The 18,926-nt window shown below is 50.9% G+C and overlaps 1 protein-coding gene across 4 annotated transcripts in view; it reads left to right on the forward strand.

The window, feature by feature from the left end:
- Window positions 1–1,768: 1,768 nt before the first annotated feature.
- Window positions 1,769–18,926, forward strand: part of MALT1 (MALT1 paracaspase) — an 81,595-nt gene continuing 64,437 nt past the window's right edge. For 2 of the 4 annotated variants that reach the window (XM_073343639.1, XM_073343640.1), the window contains exons 1-2: window positions 1,769–2,070; window positions 8,454–8,620. In XM_073343639.1, the coding sequence (XP_073199740.1) occupies window positions 1,910–2,070; window positions 8,454–8,620 (328 nt within the window). In that variant the 5' untranslated portion in view covers window positions 1,769–1,909. Of the gene's footprint in view, window positions 2,071–5,704; window positions 6,108–8,453; window positions 8,621–18,926 lie in introns of those variants that run through there. The other 2 variants (XM_073343637.2, XM_073343638.2) reach the window with 1 other exon arrangement.

Here is an 18,926-nt window from a genome sequence, read left to right on the forward strand (position 1 = left end):
TTGGCGATTGATTGAAATAGATGGTAAAATACAGAGAATTTATTTTTAAGTGATTGAAACAAATCACTGGCAATCTATATAGATACGCATCCTCTGGGTAGCCTCTGACCGTGGGTCTCCCCTGGCATCCAGAATTCAACTTGAAGTGTGGCTAAACTCATGTTTAATTGTTAGTCACCTGTCATACAAGTGAGGCCCCAGGAGTGTAAATGGTTTATTTTCTGAAATATAAAGCTAATTTTGCCTATTTTAAAGACCAGGTTGACTCTCCCCTTTCTGTTTTGTTTTTCATAAGAAAGCTTTTCCCCATGTCTAGGTACCTTCAACTTCATCATGACAAAGGGCAGGGCCAGTAGCTGCTTCTATTTGCAGCAGGCCTAAGCAGAGCAGGAATGGGGACATAGATGCATCTGAGCCTCCCACCCTCAAACTTTGCTTCTAGGCTTTTGTTGTTTCCTAATGAGCATAACAAAAACTTTGATGGTTTCATTATTTCCCTTTCACTTGTTAGAACAGCTGAAGTTTTCATTCACAGACTGAAATTACAGCTTAATGTTTCTAGAATAAAAAAACTTCCAAATTATAGAATCATAGAATATTAGGGTTGGAAGAGACCTCAGGAGGTCATCTAGTTCAATCCCCTGCTCAAAGCAGGACCAACACCAACTAAATCATCCCAGCCAAGGCTTTGCCAAGCCGGGCCTTAAAAACCTCTAAGGAAGGAGATTCCACCACCTCCCTAGGTAACCCATTCCAGTGGTTCACCACCCTCCTAGTGAAACAGTGTTTCCTAAAATCCAACCTAGACCTCCCCCACTGCAACTTAAGACCACTGCTTCTTGTTCTGCCATCTGCCACCACTGAGAACAGCCAAGCTCCATCCTCTTTGGAACCCCCCTTCAGGTTCCAAAGAGGAACATATTTATGTATGTTTCACCCAGATATAGGCCCTGTTGGTAGTGTATGGGCATTTCAAAGCTCTCCCTGGATCTTAGCCTGAGGGCATGCCCGTCCTTCCAAACTATCAGCCTAATGATCCATACTCCATGGGGGGAGGGGGGGGGATAAGAGGAGGGTGTCTCTGACTACTAATTAGCTACTACAACAATTTAGCAACTTGGTGGCCTGGGTAGTACTGAGAGGAGTTGGGACATGGGGCGGTGAGCAAGGCCCCATGGCAGGATCAGGCTGAGGTGAACTGGACTGGTACAGGGAGTGGGGAGCCATTCCAGGGTCTGGCTGAACTGAGGTGAGTGGTTGCGGGGGACCCATAGCAGAGTGATGCTTTAGCAAGGGACAGGCCAGGACAAGTTGAAAGAGTGGGGCAATCATGGCATGGTTAGACTGAGGGAAGGGCTGTGGGGAGCTGGGAGGCACAGCTGGGTGAGGATCTCCATAAGGGGCTCTGGGGGGCAGGCACAGAGACTAGGTAGTCATGCAGGGAAAGGGAGATGAGGGCTGGCATAGTGAGTGGAGAGAACAGCAGGGTCAAGCTGAAGTGAGATGAAGCGGGGGGAGGCACGGGGGGAACCCCGGTAGGATCAGACTCTCGGAAGGGCTGGCACAGGCATGTCTGGGGGAACCAGAGGCTGGGGCACAGAGCCGAAGGGGCTGACAAAGTAAAGAGGAGCCTCAGCCCGGGCAGGTTGAAGTGAGGAGGGGGGCTGGCCCAGGAAACGGGGCCGTCGCGGCGGTCGGGCGGGGCTGACACCGCAGGGCGAGGGAGGGTGGCGAGGACAGACGAGACCCAGCAGCTCCCTGCTCGCCCGGCGGGTGGTTGCTGGGGCGGGAATCCCCGGCTGGCTCCTTCCGGGTGCAGGCGCCACCTCCGCCCCGTTCCCGGAGCCTGAGGCGCGGGGGAGGTTCAAACCGCTCCCGGGGCCGCTCGCAGGGGTCTCTGCTCCCCGCGATGTCGGTCTCGCCCGTGGCCCCGCTGGGGTCGCTGCCCATTAACCTGCTCAGGGAGCCGCTGCTCCGGCGGCTCAGTGGCGTGCTGGACCGCGCAGCTCCGGGCAGGGGCTGGAGAGACTTGGCGCAGCGAGCCGGGAGCCACGGCAGGGTCCAGCTCAGGTGAGGGCAGCCCCCTGGGGGCGCCGAGGCAACGGCAGGCGGGGGGCAGGAGCGGTGGGGTGCCTGGCGCGCAGGAGCCCGGGCGAGTCGGGACAGAGGGTCTGGCGCCGGGCGGGGGAGAGGCACATGGGGCAGGCTCAGGTGAAACGAGCAGCCGGCGGGAGCCTGGCACAGGGGGCAAGTGAGGGTGGCTGGGGAGCCTGGCACAGGGAGGGGAGAGCCCTGCGGGAGTGGGGGCAGGTGAGGGTGGCTGGGGAGCCTGGCACAGGGAGGGGAGAGCCCTGCGGGGGGGGGGCAAGTGAGGGTGGCTGGGGAGCCTGGCACAGGGAGGGGAGAGCCCTGCGGGAGGGGGGGCAGGTGAGGGTGGCTGGGGAGCCTGGCACAGGGAGGGGAGAGCCCTGCGGGAGTGGGGGCAGGTGAGGGTGGCTGGGGAGCCTGGCACAGGGAGGGGAGAGCCCTGCGGGGGGGGGCAAGTGAGGGTGGCTGGGGAGCCTGGCACAGGGAGGGGAGAGCCCTGCGGGAGTGGGGGCAGGTGAGGGTGGCTGGGGAGCCTGGCACAGGGAGGGGAGAGCCCTGCGGGGGGGGGGCAAGTGAGGGTGGCTGGGGAGCCTGGCACAGGGAGGGGAGAGCCCTGCGGGAGGGGGGGCAGGTGAGGGTGGCTGGGGAGCCTGGCACAGGGAGGGGAGAGCCCTGCGGGAGGGGGGGCAGGTGAGGGTGGCTGGGGAGCCTGGCACAGGGAGGGGAGAGCCCTGGGGGAGGGGGGGCTGGTGAGGGTGCGGCTGGGGAGCCTGGCACAGGGGGCAAGTGAGGGTGGCTGGGGGCCCTGGCACAGGGAGGGGAGAGCCCTGGGGTGGGGCAGGTGAGGGTGCGGCTGGGGGCCCTGGCACAGGGAGGGGAGAGCCCTGCGGGGGGGGCAGGTGAGGGTGTGGCTGGGGGCCCTGGCACAGGGAGGGGAGAGCCCTGCGGGAGGGGGGGGCAGGTGAGGGTGGCTGGGGAGCCTGGCACAGGGAGGGGAGAGCCCTGCGGGAGGGGGGGCAGGTAAGGGTGGCTGGGGAGCCTGGCACAGGGAGGGGAGAGCCCTGCGGGGGGGGGGCAGGTGAGGGTGGCTGGGGAGCCTGGCACAGGGAGGGGAGAGCCCTGCGGGGGGGGGGCAAGTGAGGGTGGCTGGGGAGCCTGGCACAGGGAGGGGAGAGCCCTGCGGGAGGGGCAGGTGAGGGTGGCTGGGGAGCCTGGCACAGGGAGGGGAGAGCCCTGCGGGAGGGGGGGCTGGTGAGGGTGCGGCTGGGGAGCCTGGCACAGGGGGCAAGTGAGGGTGACTGGGGGCCCTGGCACAGGGAGGGGAGAGCCCTGGGGTGGGGCAGGTGAGGGTGCGGCTGGGGGCCCTGGCACAGGGAGGGGAGAGCCCTGCGGGGGGGGCAGGTGAGGGTGTGGCTGGGGGCCCTGGCACAGGGAGGGGAGAGCCCTGGGGGTGGGGCAGGTGAGGGTGTGGCTGAGGAGCCTGGCACAGGGAGGGGAGAGCCCTGCGGGAGGGGGGGCAGGTGAGGGTGGCTGGGGAGCCTGGCACAGGAAGGGGAGAGCCCTGCGGGGGGGGGGCAGGTGAGGGTGGCTGGGGAGCCTGGCACAGGGAGGGGAGAGCCCTGTGGGAGGGGGGGCTGGTGAGGGTGCGGCTGGGGAGCCTGGCACAGGGGGCAAGTGAGGGTGGCTGGGGAGCCTGGCACAGGGAGGGGAGAGCCCTGCGGGAGGGGGGGGCAGGTGAGGGTGGCTGGGGAGCCTGGCACAGGGGGCAGGTGAGGGTGGCTGGGGAGCCTGGCACAGGGAGGGGAGAGCCCTGCGGGAGGGGCAGGTGAGGGTGGCTGGGGAGCCTGGCACAGGGAGGGGAGAGCCCTGCGGGAGGGGGGGCTGGTGAGGGTGCGGCTGGGGAGCCTGGCACAGGGGGCAAGTGAGGGTGGCTGGGGGCCCTGGCACAGGGAGGGGAGAGCCCTGGGGTGGGGCAGGTGAGGGTGCGGCTGGGGGCCCTGGCACAGGGAGGGGAGAGCCCTGCGGGGGGGGGCAGGTGAGGGTGTGGCTGGGGGCCCTGGCACAGGGAGGGGAGAGCCCTGGGGGTGGGGCAGGTGAGGGTGTGGCTGAGGAGCCTGGCACAGGGAGGGGAGAGCCCTGCGGGAGGGGGGGCAGGTGAGGGTGGCTGGGGAGCCTGGCACAGGGAGGGGAGAGCCCTGGGGGAGGGGCAGTAAGGGTGTGGCTAGGGAGCCTGGCACAGGGAGGGGAGAGCCCTGCGGGAGGGGGGGCAGGTGAGGGTGCGGCTGGGGAGCCTGGCACAGGGAGGGGAGAGCCCTGCGGGAGGGGGGGCAGGTGAGGGTGCGGCTGGGGAGCCTGGCACAGGGGGCAAGTGAGGGTGGCTGGGGAGCCTGGCACAGGGAGGGGAGAGCCCTGGGGGAGGGGGGGCAGGTGAGGGTGGCTGGGGAGCCTGGCACAGGGAGGGGAGAGCCCTGGGGGAGGGGCAGGTGAGGGTGGCTGGGGAGCCTGGCACAGGGAGGGGAGAGCCCTGGGGGTGGGGCAGGTGAGGGTGTGGCTGAGGAGCCTGGCACAGGGAGGGGAGAGCCCTGCGGGAGGGGGGGCAGGTGAGGGTGGCTGGGGAGCCTGGCACAGGGAGGGGAGAGCCCTGGGGGAGGGGCAGTAAGGGTGTGGCTAGGGAGCCTGGCACAGGGAGGGGAGAGCCCTGCGGGAGGGGGGGCAGGTGAGGGTGCGGCTGGGGAGCCTGGCACAGGGGGCAAGTGAGGGTGGCTGGGGGCCCTGGCACAGGGAGGGGAGAGCCCTGGGGTGGGGCAGGTGAGGGTGCGGCTGGGGGCCCTGGCACAGGGAGGGGAGAGCCCTGCGGGGGGGGGCAGGTGAGGGTGTGGCTGGGGGCCCTGGCACAGGGAGGGGAGAGCCCTGGGGGTGGGGCAGGTGAGGGTGCGGCTGGGGAGCCTGGCACAGGGAGGGGAAAGCCCTGCGGGAGGGGGGGCAGGTGAGGGTGCGGCTGGGGAGCCTGGCACAGGGGGCAAGTGAGGGTGGCTGGGGGCCCTGGCACAGGGAGGGGAGAGCCCTGGGGTGGGGCAGGTGAGGGTGTGGCTGAGGAGCCTGGCACAGGGAGGGGAGAGCCCTGGGGGAGGGGCAGTAAGGGTGTGGCTGGGGAGCCTGGCACAGGGAGGGGAGAGCCCTGCGGGAGGGGGGGCAGGTGAGGGTGTGGCTGGGGGCCCTGGCACAGGGAGGGGAGAGCCCTGGGGGAGGGGCAGTAAGGGTGTGGCTGGGGAGCCTGGCACAGGGAGGGGAGAGCCCTGCGGGAGGGGGGGCAGGTGAGGGTGCGGCTGAGGAGCCTGGCACAGGGAGGGGAGAGCCCTGGGGGAGGGGCAGTAAGGGTGTGGCTGGGGGTCCTGGCACAGGGAGTGGAGAGCCCTGCGGGGGTCAGGTGAAAGTGGCTCCCAGACTGCTGCGCTGGGCATCACAACATGGGGAGTAGATGGCCAGCCCTCTGTGGAGAAAGAGGTGGTTAGGGACTATTTAGAAAAGCTGGACGTGCACAAGTCCATGGGGCCGGACGAGTTGCATCCGAGAGTGCTAAAGGAACTGGCGGCTGTGATTGCAGAGCCATTGGCCATTATCTTTGAAAACTAATGGCGAACGGGGGAAGTCCCGGATGACTGGAAAAAGGCTAATGTAGTGCCAATCTTTAAAAAAGGGAAGAAGGAGGATCCTGGGAACTACAGGTCAGTCAGCCTCACTTCAGTCCCCGGAAAAATCATGGAGCAGGTCCTCAAAGAATCAATCCTGAAGCACTTACATGAGAGGAAAGTGATCAGGAACAGTCAGCATGGATTCACCAAGGGAAGGTCATGCCTGACTAATCTAATCGCCTTCTATGATGAGATTACTGGTTCTGTGGATGAAGGGAAAGCAGTGGATGTATTGTTTCTTGACTTTAGCAAAGCTTTTGACACGATCTCCCACAGTATTCTTGTCAGCAAGTTAAAGAAGTACGGGCTGGATGAATGCACTATAAGGTGGGTAGAAAGTTGGCTAGATTGTCGGGCTCAACGGGTAGTGATCAATGGCTCCATGTCTAGTTGGCAGCTGGTGTCAAGTGGAGTGCCCCAGGGATCGGTCCTGGGGCCGGTATTGTTCAATATCTTCATAAATGATCTGGAGGATGGTGTGTTTTGCACTCTCAGCAAATTTGCGGATGATACTAAACTGGGAGGAGTGGTAGATACGCTGGAGGGCAGGGATAGGATACAGAGGGACCTAGACAAATTGGAGGATTGGGCCAAAAGAAATCTGATGAGGTTCAATAAGGATAAGTGCAGGGTCCTGCACTTAGGATGGAAGAATCCAATGCACAGTTACAGACTAGGGACCGAATGGCTAGGCAGCAGTTCTGCGGAAAAGGACCTAGGGGTGACAGTGGACGAGAAGCTGGATATGAGTCAGCAGTGTGCCCTTGTTGCCAAGAAGGCCAATGGCATTTTGGGATGTATAAGTAGGGGCATAGCGAGCAGATCGAGGGACGTGATCGTTCCCCTCTTTTCAACATTGGTGAGTCCTCATCTGGAGTACTGTGTCCAGTTTTGGGCCCCACACTACAAGAAAGATGTGGATAAATTGGAGAGAGTCCAGCGAAGGGCAACAAAAATGATTAGGGGTCTGGAACACATGAGTTATGAGGAGAGGCTGAGGGAACTGGGATTGTTTAGTCTGCAGAAGAGAAGAATGAGGGGGGATTTGATAAATTTGTTGACAAATTTGACAAAATTGTTGCAAGGGAGAAAATATACTGGTACAAATTGGTCTGCTTTGTAGTCTTCCTGCCAGGATGTCTTCACACTTGTCTGCTGCTGAAGTTTATTGGATCTTGGGTTATGTTAGTGTCCCTTTTTCTCAAGAGTCTAAAAACCCTTTCCTATCACCACCTTATCAATTAATCTGTAGCAAGTACATGGTAATTAAATAAAGGGGTTCTAAATAAACGTTTCTTGTGGTGACATATGACTTCATATATTTCCATAACTTTGATCCTCTCCTAATTCTTCACATTTTGAGACTATCCAGAAAAGGTTATTAGAAGTGGCTGTGAACGCTTAAGACTGAAGTTTTAATGCATGGATCTCTACGTCTGCAATTACAGATTGACAATGAAGCGTAAATACATTCATAGACTTTAAGGTCAGAAGGGACCATCTAGTCTGACCTCCTGCACATTGCAGGCCACAGAAGGCCCCTAACCTCTCGTTGAGTTTCTGAAGTCCTCAAATCATGGTTTAAAGACTTAAAGTTACGGAGAATTCACCATTTGCACTAGTTTAAACTTGCAAGTAACCCATGCTGCAGAGGAAGGTGAAATCACAGAATATCAGGGTTGGAAGGGACCTCAGGAGATCATCTAGTCCAACCCCCGGCTCAAAGCAGGTCCAATCCCCATTTTTTGTCCCATATCAACTAAACGGCACCCTCAAGGATTGAACTGACAACCCTGGGTTTAGCAGGCCAATGCTCAAACCACTGAACGATCCCACCAAACTATCAGATTGATCTCAGCCAATCTGACCCAAATGTGGTGATCAGTTAGACCTTGAGCATGTGGCCAAGACCCACTAGGCAAATGTCTAATATTTAATCTTTCTTAAACTATAGCAGTACATCAGTGATGAAAGCATCATTTCTGAAATAGTGTCTTCCTGGAACCACAGTTTAAATCCTGCCATTGGTGACTCATTGTTTATTGCTTCTGAAGTCGGCACACCGTAAATGGAAAGGTTTTTGCACAGGTATTTGGTTTTTCAGAGGAGATCATGAAAAGTGAAGTCCTGCCTACAAGTGGAGGAGTCTGCCCACTGTATTGGCTAGAATTGTTCTACACACAAATATTCTTTGTGTGGCATGCAGTTCACCTTCATTCCAGGCAGCTTAATTAAAGTGGCTGTGTATGATTTGTATACAGTTGTCATGTATTTTGAAATCCTCTTGAGTTGAGATGCTGCATATGTGTAAGATACTTTAAATACTTCCAGGAAACAATAAAATATAGAACTGGGAACATACCTCACATTAGTGGAATAATCTCTACTAGATTCATATATGAAAATCCACTGCTTAATTGGAGTCAGAAGTGTACATCAGGAAGATCTTGTATTTGTAGTAATGAACCAGATTCCTGTCAGTAATTTCCCCTGCAAAAATGAATATTTACTTTCACATATTCAGTTTTATCAATATTTCCGTACAAGGCAATCTCATCGGGGCAAAATTAGGTATGAGTATTGCACAGAGATCAGGTTTCTCTTTCTCCATTTTAAATTGATCAGCTGGCATACACACAAATGCACTTAACATTTTTATTTTATTTTTTGCAGTTCTCTGGAGTTGGAACAATGTTCTCTCAAAGTACTGGAGCCAGACGGAAGCCCCAGTTGGAGTCTCCTGAGACTAATGGGTGAAAGGGGTTGCACTGTGGTGGAACTGATGGAATTCTTACAGGCCCTGGAACACACAGAGGCTCTTCAGTGTCTCAGTCCTCCAGGTTAATTTTCGTTCTTAAATTCACCATTTATATGCATTATGCTGGAAACTCACTGCGGGAAGGGTCCTGTTTTACCTTTTTATAGGTAAAAGCTAGCAATACTACACTTCCAATTTGGAAACTGAAAAAACTTCCATAATCAAAGTCTTTTTTTATTTATACAGAAGTATTGAGGTGTGTGGTGTGTTGTTTTTTTATTTATTTTATTTTATTTTTTCAAGAATCCAGAATAGATGAACTGTTAGGAACAGATGGGCAGAACAGAAGAGTCTGTTATGAAGACAATAGGTATATTTGGGAGGGAAGGTAGATGGTTTGCTTGCCTAATTATTTAAAAAGTAAGGTTTTTGTTTGTTTTGTTTTTCCTACTGTAAGCCCTGCAGCCAGGACCACACAGGAGTCTGGAAAAGTGGATTCTTTTCTGTCTTATGAATCAACAGAACTGTCATTGGTCTACACTTAAAATTTGGATTGACCTAACTGGGTTGCTCAGTAGTGTGAAAAATTCACACTCCTAAGTGCCTTAGTTAAGCCAATGTAACCCCACCATTGTGGACCTGGCTAGGTCAATGGAAAAATTCTTCAGTCAACCAAACTGCTGCTTGGGAAGGTGGATTACCCATATCAATGGAAAAACTCTTTTGTCGATGTAGGAAACGTCTACATACATACAGGCCTGCTGACAGTGGGGGAGCAAAGGGGGCAATTCCCCACAGACCCAGGCAATTTAAAAAGGTCCAGGGGCCCCCAGCTGCTGCTGCGGTAGCGGCTGCTGGGAGCCCTGGGCCCTTTTAAATTGCCAGAGTGGGCTGCAGGCAGAGATGAAAGTAAGCTGGAAGGCCCGGTACAGTGTATCAGCAAGAGCCGGTGTGCCGTACCGGGACCGGCTTTCCCAGATGGCAATTTAAAGCCCTGGGGTAGCAGTGGAGGGGCTCTGGCAGGGATTTAAAGAGTCCCGGGGCTCCAGCCCACGCTACCGCCCTGGGGCCTCATCTGGAGTACTGTGTCCAGTTTTGGGCCCCATGCTACAAGAAGGATGTGGATAAATTGGAGCAAGTCCAGTGAAGGGCAACAAAAATGATTAGGGGTCTGGAACACATGACTTATGAGGAGAGGCTGAGGGAACTGGGATTGTTTAGTCTGCAGAAGAGAAGAATGAGGGGGGATTTGATAGCTGCTTTCAACTACCTGAAAGGTGGTTCCAGAGAGGATGGTTCTAGACTATTCTCAGTGGTAGAAGAGGACAGGACAAGGAGTAATGGTCTCAAGTTGCAGTGGGGGAGGTTTAGGTTGGATATTAGGAAAAACTTTTTCACTAGGAGGGTGATGAAACACTGGAATGCGTTACCTAGGGAGGTGGTAGAATCTCCTTCCTTAGAAATTTTTAAGGTCAGGCTTGACAAAGCCCTGGCTGGGATGATTTAATTGGGGATTGGTCCTGCTTTGAGCAGTGGGTTGGACTAGATGACCTCCTGAGGTCCCTTCCAACCCTGATATTCTATGATTCTATGAAATCCCAGCCTGAGCCCTGCTGCCCGAGCCCTGGGGTAGTGATGGCGGGACTCTGGCGGGGATTTAAAGGGCCGAGGCGATAGTGGCGGCTGGAGCCCCGAGCCCTTTAAATCCCTGACGGAGCCCAGCCGCCGCTACCCCAGGGCTCGGGCAGCAGAGCTCAGGCGGGGATTTAAAGGGCTCGGGGCTCCGGCAGCCACTACCACAGCGGAGCCCCAGGCCCTTTAAACCTCTGCCAGAGTCCAGAGCCCCGGGAAAGCGGTGGCAGCGAGGAGTCCCCAGGGCTCCTCGGTGACTTAAAGGGCCTGGGGCTCCATTGCCATAGCAGCAGCTGGAGCCCTAGGCCCTTTAAATCGCCCCCGAGCCCCAGGGCTCCCAGCCGCCTCTGCAGCTGGTAGCTTGGGGTGATTTAAAGGGCCCGGGGATTTAAAGCTGTGCTTCTTCCAGTTGAGAGCACGCCCCCTGCTCAGGACTCCGGCATACCGTTAAATCCTTTAACTTACTTTCACCGCTGGCCAGAGGGCTCCTAGGCACTCCTGACCACACTGGGCTCTGCGCTTTGGGGGGTCCAGTGGGCTGGCACGATTGGCCAGCTCGGTCAGTCCCAGAAGTGACAGGCGGTCCCAGAAGTGATGGATTCCTCACTTCCGCCCCGGTCCTCCCTCCTCCCCCTCCCCAGGGACGGCCCTGGCCTTGGGGCCCAGAATTGCTATCGGCGAGCCTGTGCCCATAGTGTAGGCATGGCCTAAGACTCCTCTCAACCTAGCTATTGCCTTTCGGAGAGGTGGATTAACTGCACTGATGGAAAAACCCCTTCCGTTGATGTAGGAAGCATCTAAACTACGGCACTACAGCAGCATGGCTGCCATGCGGTAGCTGTGCTGCTGAAGTGTAGACATAACCTGAGCAAACTTATTACTGAGGTCGGAGCACTCATTGTTTGCAGCTGTCCTTTATTACATGAAACAAGGCTAACAAAATGGGGTGCTGATCCTTAATTTGGATTTCTAGATGCTATGCAAATTATACATTTCAACAGAATTCCTATGTGTTAAAAGAGTAAATCTATGAGGGAGACCGCAACTGAGCAGTCATCTTGCTGAATCTAGTCCTACTGCATTTTGATGCTATCTGGTTTTGAATTCTAGATAGTAATTAATGAGATTTCACAAACAGAAAAAGTTAATGTATATACAAGAGCAACAGTCAGAATCATAGGTGAGTTTTGTACTCCTTGTCCCTAATTTTTGAGAATAAATGTGTTTTCATTACTACCTATAATGTATTCCAAAAACACCAGGCCAAATTCTGTTTTGTTATATAAATTGGCCCCCTAACATTAGCTTTTATAGTTTAAGGCCTTAAATCTGGGAAGAATTCATACAGGAATTGTTGTTTTAGGAGAAATTAATCTAGATAATCAGTTATCCTGTTCTGTTTCTTAAATCAGCTATGTGGGAATAGCTGTGTGGCATTTTAGACTCACTGTGCCTACTTTTTACAGTTGAATTATTGCTTTCGCCAAGATCGGTATTAGAACTGCAATGTGTTGCTTTGTGTAAAAGGAGGGTAATGTGAAGAATTCAAAGGTATAATGAACTTTTGTGACCGTCTAAATGAAAGTGTATCTGCGTGAACATATTAAGGCCAGGTCTACACTTGAGACTTTTGCAAGTATAGCAGTGTCAGGTACAGAAGTGATTTGGGGAGATGGCGCAACATTTCTATACTGAGAAAATCCCTAGTGTAAGTGGAGAAATGTGGGCTCGACAGAAATACCATTAAGTGAGTACATAATTGGTTAAACAACCACAAACAGAGAATAACTATTAATGGAATGATGTCAGATTGGAGAGAGGTCTCAAGTGGTGTTCCACAGGGATCTATTTTGGGCCCAGTGTTGTTTAACACCTTTATTAATGACCTGGATGGAGGTATAGGGAGCATACTGATCAAGTTTGCAGATGACACAAAGCTGGGGGGCGATTTGCCAATACTTTGGACGATAGAGCTAAAATTCAGAGGGATCTTAATAAATTGGAGAACTGGGCTATAGACGACAAAATGAAACCCAACAAAGACAAATGTAAGGTGCTATACTTAGGGAAGAAAAACCAAATGCACAAATACAGAATGGGGGAAAACTTGGGAGCAGAACTGTTGAGAAGGATCTGGGAGTTGTGGTGGATCACAACCTCAACATCAGTCAGCAACATAATGCTATTGCAAAAAAAGCAAATGCAAGTTTAGGTTGCATTAACAGACGCATAGCATGGGAGGTGATAGTACAGCCCTACTCTGCACTGATTAGGCCCCAGCTGGAGTACGGTGTCCAGTGTTGGTCACCAGTGTATAGAAAGGATTTAGAGAAACTGGAAAGGATCCAGGAGCCGGCGACAAAGATGATTAAAGGGATGAAATGCAAGCCATATAAGCAAAGGAGGAGATTAAGGGGGATATGATAGTGCTCTTCAGATACTTGAAAGGCTGCCATAAAAAAGATGGAGAAAAGTTGTTCTCTTTTGCCACAGAGAGCAGGACAAGAGGTAATGGGTTCAAACTACAGCATAGCAGATTTAGGTAAAATCTCAGGAAAAACTTCCTAAGTGTAAGAACAGTAGGACAATGGAACAGACTGCCTTGTGGAAGCTTCTTCACTGGAGGTTTTCAAAAAGATGTCTTGGATGGTGTAGGCGCAATAAATCCTGCATCTTGGCAAGGGGTCTGACTAGATGACTCTTGCAGCCCCTTCTAACCCTATGATTCTAAAGTGTAGTTATAGCAACATAAAGTGCTTTTATCAGTATAGCTATAGCAGCAAATGTAGACCTGGTCTTAGTGAAGTGTAAAGTAATGAAAAGGTGAAAACATGGGGGGTTTTGCTTTTGTTTTGGGTGCACAAGGAAGGAAGGAGTAGAAATCTCATCCCCTTGGTTATGATTGTGGGAACATAAACAATCTGGTCATGCTCAGCAATAACAGTAGCTGGAGAAGTTGCAGAGTAGCAGCCGTGTTAGTCTGTATCCGCAAAAAGAAAAGGAATACTTGTGGCACCTTAGAGACTAACAAATTTATTTGAGCATAAGCTTTCGTGAGCTACAGCTCACTTCATGCATCCGATAGTACCACAAGTACTCCTTTTCTTTTTGCAGTACCTAGAGAAACAATTCATTGTGTGTGTAAGGAATGAGTATGCCTGCCTGAGGAGGAGGACGATAAAGAAAATAAGATGGTCCATACATTCCTTTCTCTAGATTACTTGCTGTAGGTCATAAAATGTGCAGTCATGTGCAGACAAGAATTGAAATCTTAATGTGCTCTATCTTGTTAGTGATATGCACTTAAGATAACAATCAGGCAATTTAGTAAGCTATTTGCTTGTTGGAATTAGACCTTCCTATGGTCTAGGACCAGTACTTCCTTTGATATTGTGCCTCCTTTGAGCAGGACGCAAAGAAGCTGGGTCTGTTTGTAATGTCCAGGAGATCTCTTTGGGATCTAATTAGACTTGAGGTACATTTGCAGTGCAATAAAAGACCCACAGCATGGCTGTGGCTGGCCTTGGTCAGCTGTCTCAGGCTGCAGGGCTAAAAATTGCAGTGTTGTAAATGTTTAGGCTTGGGTTGGAGCCTGGGCTCTGAAACCCCATGAAGGGGGGCAGGTCTCAGAGCCTGGGTTCCAGCTTGAGCCCAAACATCTGCATTGTATATTTTAGCCCCACAGCCTGGCCTCTGAGCCTTAGTGCCACAGGTTTTTTATTGCTGCGTAGATATTCTAAAAGTGTTCCTGGGAAGATAACTTCATTGATAGAAGAGCTTTATAATGGAACAGAAAGCTGCATTTGAATCGGTTGAGTTTCCTATCCCCATGGGAGCGTGGCAAGGCTTTGTTTTGTCATCATCACTGTTCAATATTAGTGTTGATCAATTGATGGATAAGTTTTGAGGAGGCAGTTTGCTTTGAGATCTTGAATACACCAATGACCTTGTCTTGTTGACTAAGTTTGGAAAATTGCCGCAGTTTATGGCCAGTCTGGTCAGGCAAGAAGCAGCATGCATTAGTTTGGTTATTAATCCAGATAAAACGAAGTATCTGGCCATTATCAGGCAGTCTCCTCCATATTACAACCAGCTCAATATTAACCTTTCTGGACAGAACATCGCGCAGGTGGCAGCTGTCAGATATTTGGGCCCAGTGTCATAGATAGTGCTGGAGGATGCTTGAAAGATATAGATGCTTGTATAGCAGCAGCTGCTGCTGTGTTTCAGGCCCTTCAGTGGCTCTGTTGAGACGTTGTGACGTCAAGCTTGCTGCAAAGCTTTGGGTCTGTAGAACCATAGTTACACCAACTCTGTTTTATGGCAGTGAAATATGGGTGATGAGGAAAGCTGGAAGAACATCTGATAGATGTTTTTGATTTATGTCTTTGTCCACTGCTTTATATTGAGTGGCAGGACAAGATTAGAAATGGGGATGTTCCAAGCCAAAGCTAGCAATCATGTCTATCAGCACTGATTTGGTTTCAGTGGCTTTCTTGGTAGGGACATGTTATTAGAATGGAAGATCAACAAATTCCAAAGTGTGTGTGTTCCAAGGAATGCTGCTACACAGGTGATGATCGTAGGTGTCAAAAGCTTAGTTGGCATGACAAGATTGCCAGTGGTGGACATGAACTGAATATACAACCACACCACTTTAAATGCTTTGCCAGAGATTAATTTGGGTGGTGCTCAGTTTGCAAGGGTACCATGTCCCTTTGGGATTTCCCCTGATGATGACTGAGATCCTTTTTTGTAGTGGACAAGATCAAGAGGCTATTCCTAGTATTGGGACTAATAAGCAATAAAGAAAAGTTGTCTTATCCTGTCCCAAAAGATGTCAGATATGGACAACTTAATAAATGACTAAGGGGGACTCTTTGGATAGGGTGACAACTGTTTCTGTTCATCAGCTTCCTTTATCACATAAAACCTTAATACAATTTATTTTAATAAAGCCATCATTAGTCTTTCGCAGCCATGTCATCTAGGTGATTCTGATATACTGTTCTCAGCCAGTCCTGCATTGGTCTCTGTCAGGGTATGTCTTCACTAAAGAGAGAACTCAAGTTACATACTGTAGAGTTACAGCTCTCGAGTTAACCTAGCTCGAGTGAGAGTGGCTGCTCTGCAAAATAACACTTGAGTTGCTGTGTCCACAATAGCACTGCACTTACTTGTGGGTGACACTAAGACTTCTGGGGACATATCCAATGGGTCTCAGCGCTGCAGTAATCTGAGCTGCACTATGAATTGTTCTGCAGCGTGATGTGCGAGAACATGTCTGTTCTTTCTGGGCCCGCAGGGGGAATCGTGGGAAGTCACAGGAGGACTAATGGCACTCAAGTGCTGCTAGCCTGTATCCACTCTTCAGAGTGGTCATGTGAGCAGCTCAGGAGCTGTGCTCACTTGAGCTTTCACCTGTCTCTCATCTTGGGCCAGCCAACTCAGGTTAAACTCACCACCACATTCAGACTATTGGTTCTCAACTAGGGGTACACAGAGGCCTTCCAGGGGGTACATCAACTCATCTAGATATTTGCCTAGCTTTACAAAAGGCTACATAAAAAGTACTAGCAAAGTCAATACAAACTAAAATTTCATAGAGATCAAATGAGAAAGTAAGCAATTTTTCAGTAATAGTGTGCTGGCACACTTTATATGTCTGATTTTGTAAGCAAGTAGTTTTTAAGTGAGGTGAAACTTGGGGTATGAAAGACAAATCAGACTCCTGAAAGGGGTACAGTAGTCTGGAAAGGTTGAGAATCACTGGTCCACACTACAGATCCCTTGCTGGTATGACTATGCCAGCACAGCAGTTCAGGCAGACCCCGCGAGTGGAGATGTGGCATAAGCTGGAAGGACTTCATCTGCTGACATAGCTACACCTTCGCCCCAATGACATTAGCTGTGTTTTCAGAAGCACTGTTCTGTCAGCATAGTTGCATCTACACTGGGGTTTTGCTAGTGCAGCTGGCTGAAGTGTGTGGGTTTCTTGTGTCCCCCCCCCCCCGTTCCTAGCCCACATCTGTGCTGGCAAAACTGTGTAGACCAGGCCTTAAAGCAGGGATGTTGGGTGTGTACACAAGTCAAAGTGGGGCAACACTGGAGCTAAGTATGCAGTGAAGACAAGCTCTCAGAGGCTGGGAAGAGCAGTTACAGCTTTAGCAACCTGATCCCTATTGCATCTCATGGCTGTAAATCACATCCTATCAGTGGTGGCATTGGACCTGAGTCAGACAGGGGACATGAAGCCAGAGTGAATGCATCCCTATGTTGGTGACTCAGTAGGACACCCAAATTACTATGACTTTCCAGGACCCACTCAGAGCTCTGCTGATAGGCCAGCCTACGACAATATGTAGGTTGTTCTAGAGTGAGGACACTACAATCCATCAAAAAGGTGTAACCTCATCTATCTTGTTTAACTGAGGGTTATTTGGCTGGCTTAGAGTGACCCTGATAGTTCAGACCCCAAGGTTTTGATAAAGACCAAGCATGTGTTAAGACTGAATCTAACTGACAGCTTTTATAAATGGTAGAATTTTCCTGGGTTGGGTTATTTTGTTGTGTTTTTAAAGAAGAAATAACTCCTGATAATTATCCAGGTTTTTACTCCTAGAAACTCGGATTGGCCCTGAACTTTAGGTCAAAATGTACTGGTAATACCCTCAGTTTGATCTGATGATCCAAGCAAGATTGATTGCACAAATTTACTTGAATGTTGTGTATGCTTCTTTCTTTAAAATTGGTGGCTGGGTCATTTAATGTCACAATTGAGTAGCTGTCTTTACGTTAATTATTATGGGTATTGCTAGAGACTTTTCTTTCTAAGCTTAGTTTCATCCTAAGCAAATTTTTCCTGAACGTACACATCGTCTGAATAACCTGTTCACTATTAATGCTATAGGGTAGTCTCTTTGAGAGCGATGCACCTGTGCAATGAAGGCAATGGAGTTGCACAGGTATAACTGAAGGCAGACTTTTGCTGGCAGAATGTTCTTACTGGTGGTGATGCCCAAGAAGATAGACAGGTTTATCCATCATCTTCACATGTATAGAATATTGCTGCATGTGCCTCCAACAATGGCTTACCTGCCTGCTGCCTCAGTTTCCCCCAGCTAAACTAAACAAATATGAACCTTCCCCTTTTGGGATAACAAAAATCCAAACAATTCATTCATTTGTTCATTCTGTCTCCTGGAGTTGTGTAGTAAAATCAACAGACCAAATCCAAAGAAGAAATTTCCTTCCCAATCTCCCCTTGGTTTCCCGGCTCCCTATCCAGGAAGGACAAGGGCTCAACTGGCAGACTGCGTGCAGTCATACTGCCCAGCCTTCCGTGACCTCAGTGAGTCACACTGGTTGAAACTCAGGCAGAGGTATTTGCTGCCTCGAGTTCTTTTCCCATGGCAACTTAGGCAAGTCTGTCTGAATTTGTACAATGTTGAGGTTGAGTTTATACAGAACTGGTGCTTAGGGTCAAATCGTCTTTTTACGTGTAAACTATGTAGAAATCAGTGAAGGATGACAAACAGAAATCATGACACAGCCGTTTTAGCCACTTTTCAGGGTAAAACCACACTTTGACTTCTGCATTTCATCTTTCAGAAGAAGTTCAAGAAGCAGTAAAACCCATTTGTAATCTCTTACAAAGTAGCGTGAAAATTTTACATCGTAAAAATTTTCTTTATAATAAGAGGGTAATTGTATTATGCTAAAATATTTATTTCAAGGTGAAATTGTAAACATTTGCAGGAAAACAAACTAAATTCTGAAGAATGTTTAAACCAGTTTTCTCAGAACTTGCCAGTGTTACTGTAATATCTCCACAGAATGGGAGATGCTAGTCTTTCAGAGAATTTGGTTTTCTTACATATTAAAATGTTAGTGATAACTGGAGCTGATTTAAAAGAAATATTTGAAAATTCAGAACATTTCTTTTCTTTTTTTTAATGCTTGAGTTTGTTCCAGTTTTTCTGTAGAAGTATTGACTTTTTAAAAAAAAATTCTTTTTCAAAATTTACATTTGAAAATTAAATGATTTACTTAAGAAATTATAAGGTTCCCATCACTGCTGTGTCTTAGTGTCTCACAAACCTTTAATGTGTCTACCTTGTAATCACCTAGAGCAGGGGTCGGCAACCTTTCCGAAGTGGTTTGCTGAATCTTCATTTATTCACTTTAAGGTTTCACGTGCCAGTAATATATTTTAACCTTTTTTAGAAGGTTCCTCTCTATAAGTCTATATATTATATAACTAAACTATTGTCATATGTAAAGTAAACAAGGTTTTCAAAATGTTTAAGAAGCTTCATTTAAAATTAAATTAAAATGCTGATCTTACGCCGCCAGTCCACTCAGCCCGCTGCTGGTCTGGGGTTCTGTTCACCTAGGCCGGCAGCAGGCTAAGCGGGGCCTGCAGCCAGGACCCTGGCTGGCAAGGGGCCAGCAGCCAGAACCCCAGACCGGCAGCGGGCTGAGCAGGGCTGGTGGCCGGGATCCCAGACTGGCAGTGGGCTGAGCGGCTCAGCCCGCTGCCGGTCTGGGGTTCCGTCCGCCGGGTCCTGCCAGCCAGGGTCCCCGCTGCCGGCCCTGCTCAGCCCGCTGCCAGTCAGAGATCCCGGCCCTGCCCATATAGAGTGGGTACCCACCTTCTCCCTGGTTCTAGCCCATTCTCTTCCTCTCTCTTTGCACTGAGCTGAGGGTGGGAGTGCACTGAGCACAGGGCTGGGGGTGAAGGAACAGGCTGGGGT

This window comes from Lepidochelys kempii, chromosome 5, assembly GCF_965140285.1.
Source record: "Lepidochelys kempii isolate rLepKem1 chromosome 5, rLepKem1.hap1, whole genome shotgun sequence".
NCBI lineage: Eukaryota > Metazoa > Chordata > Testudines > Cheloniidae > Lepidochelys > Lepidochelys kempii.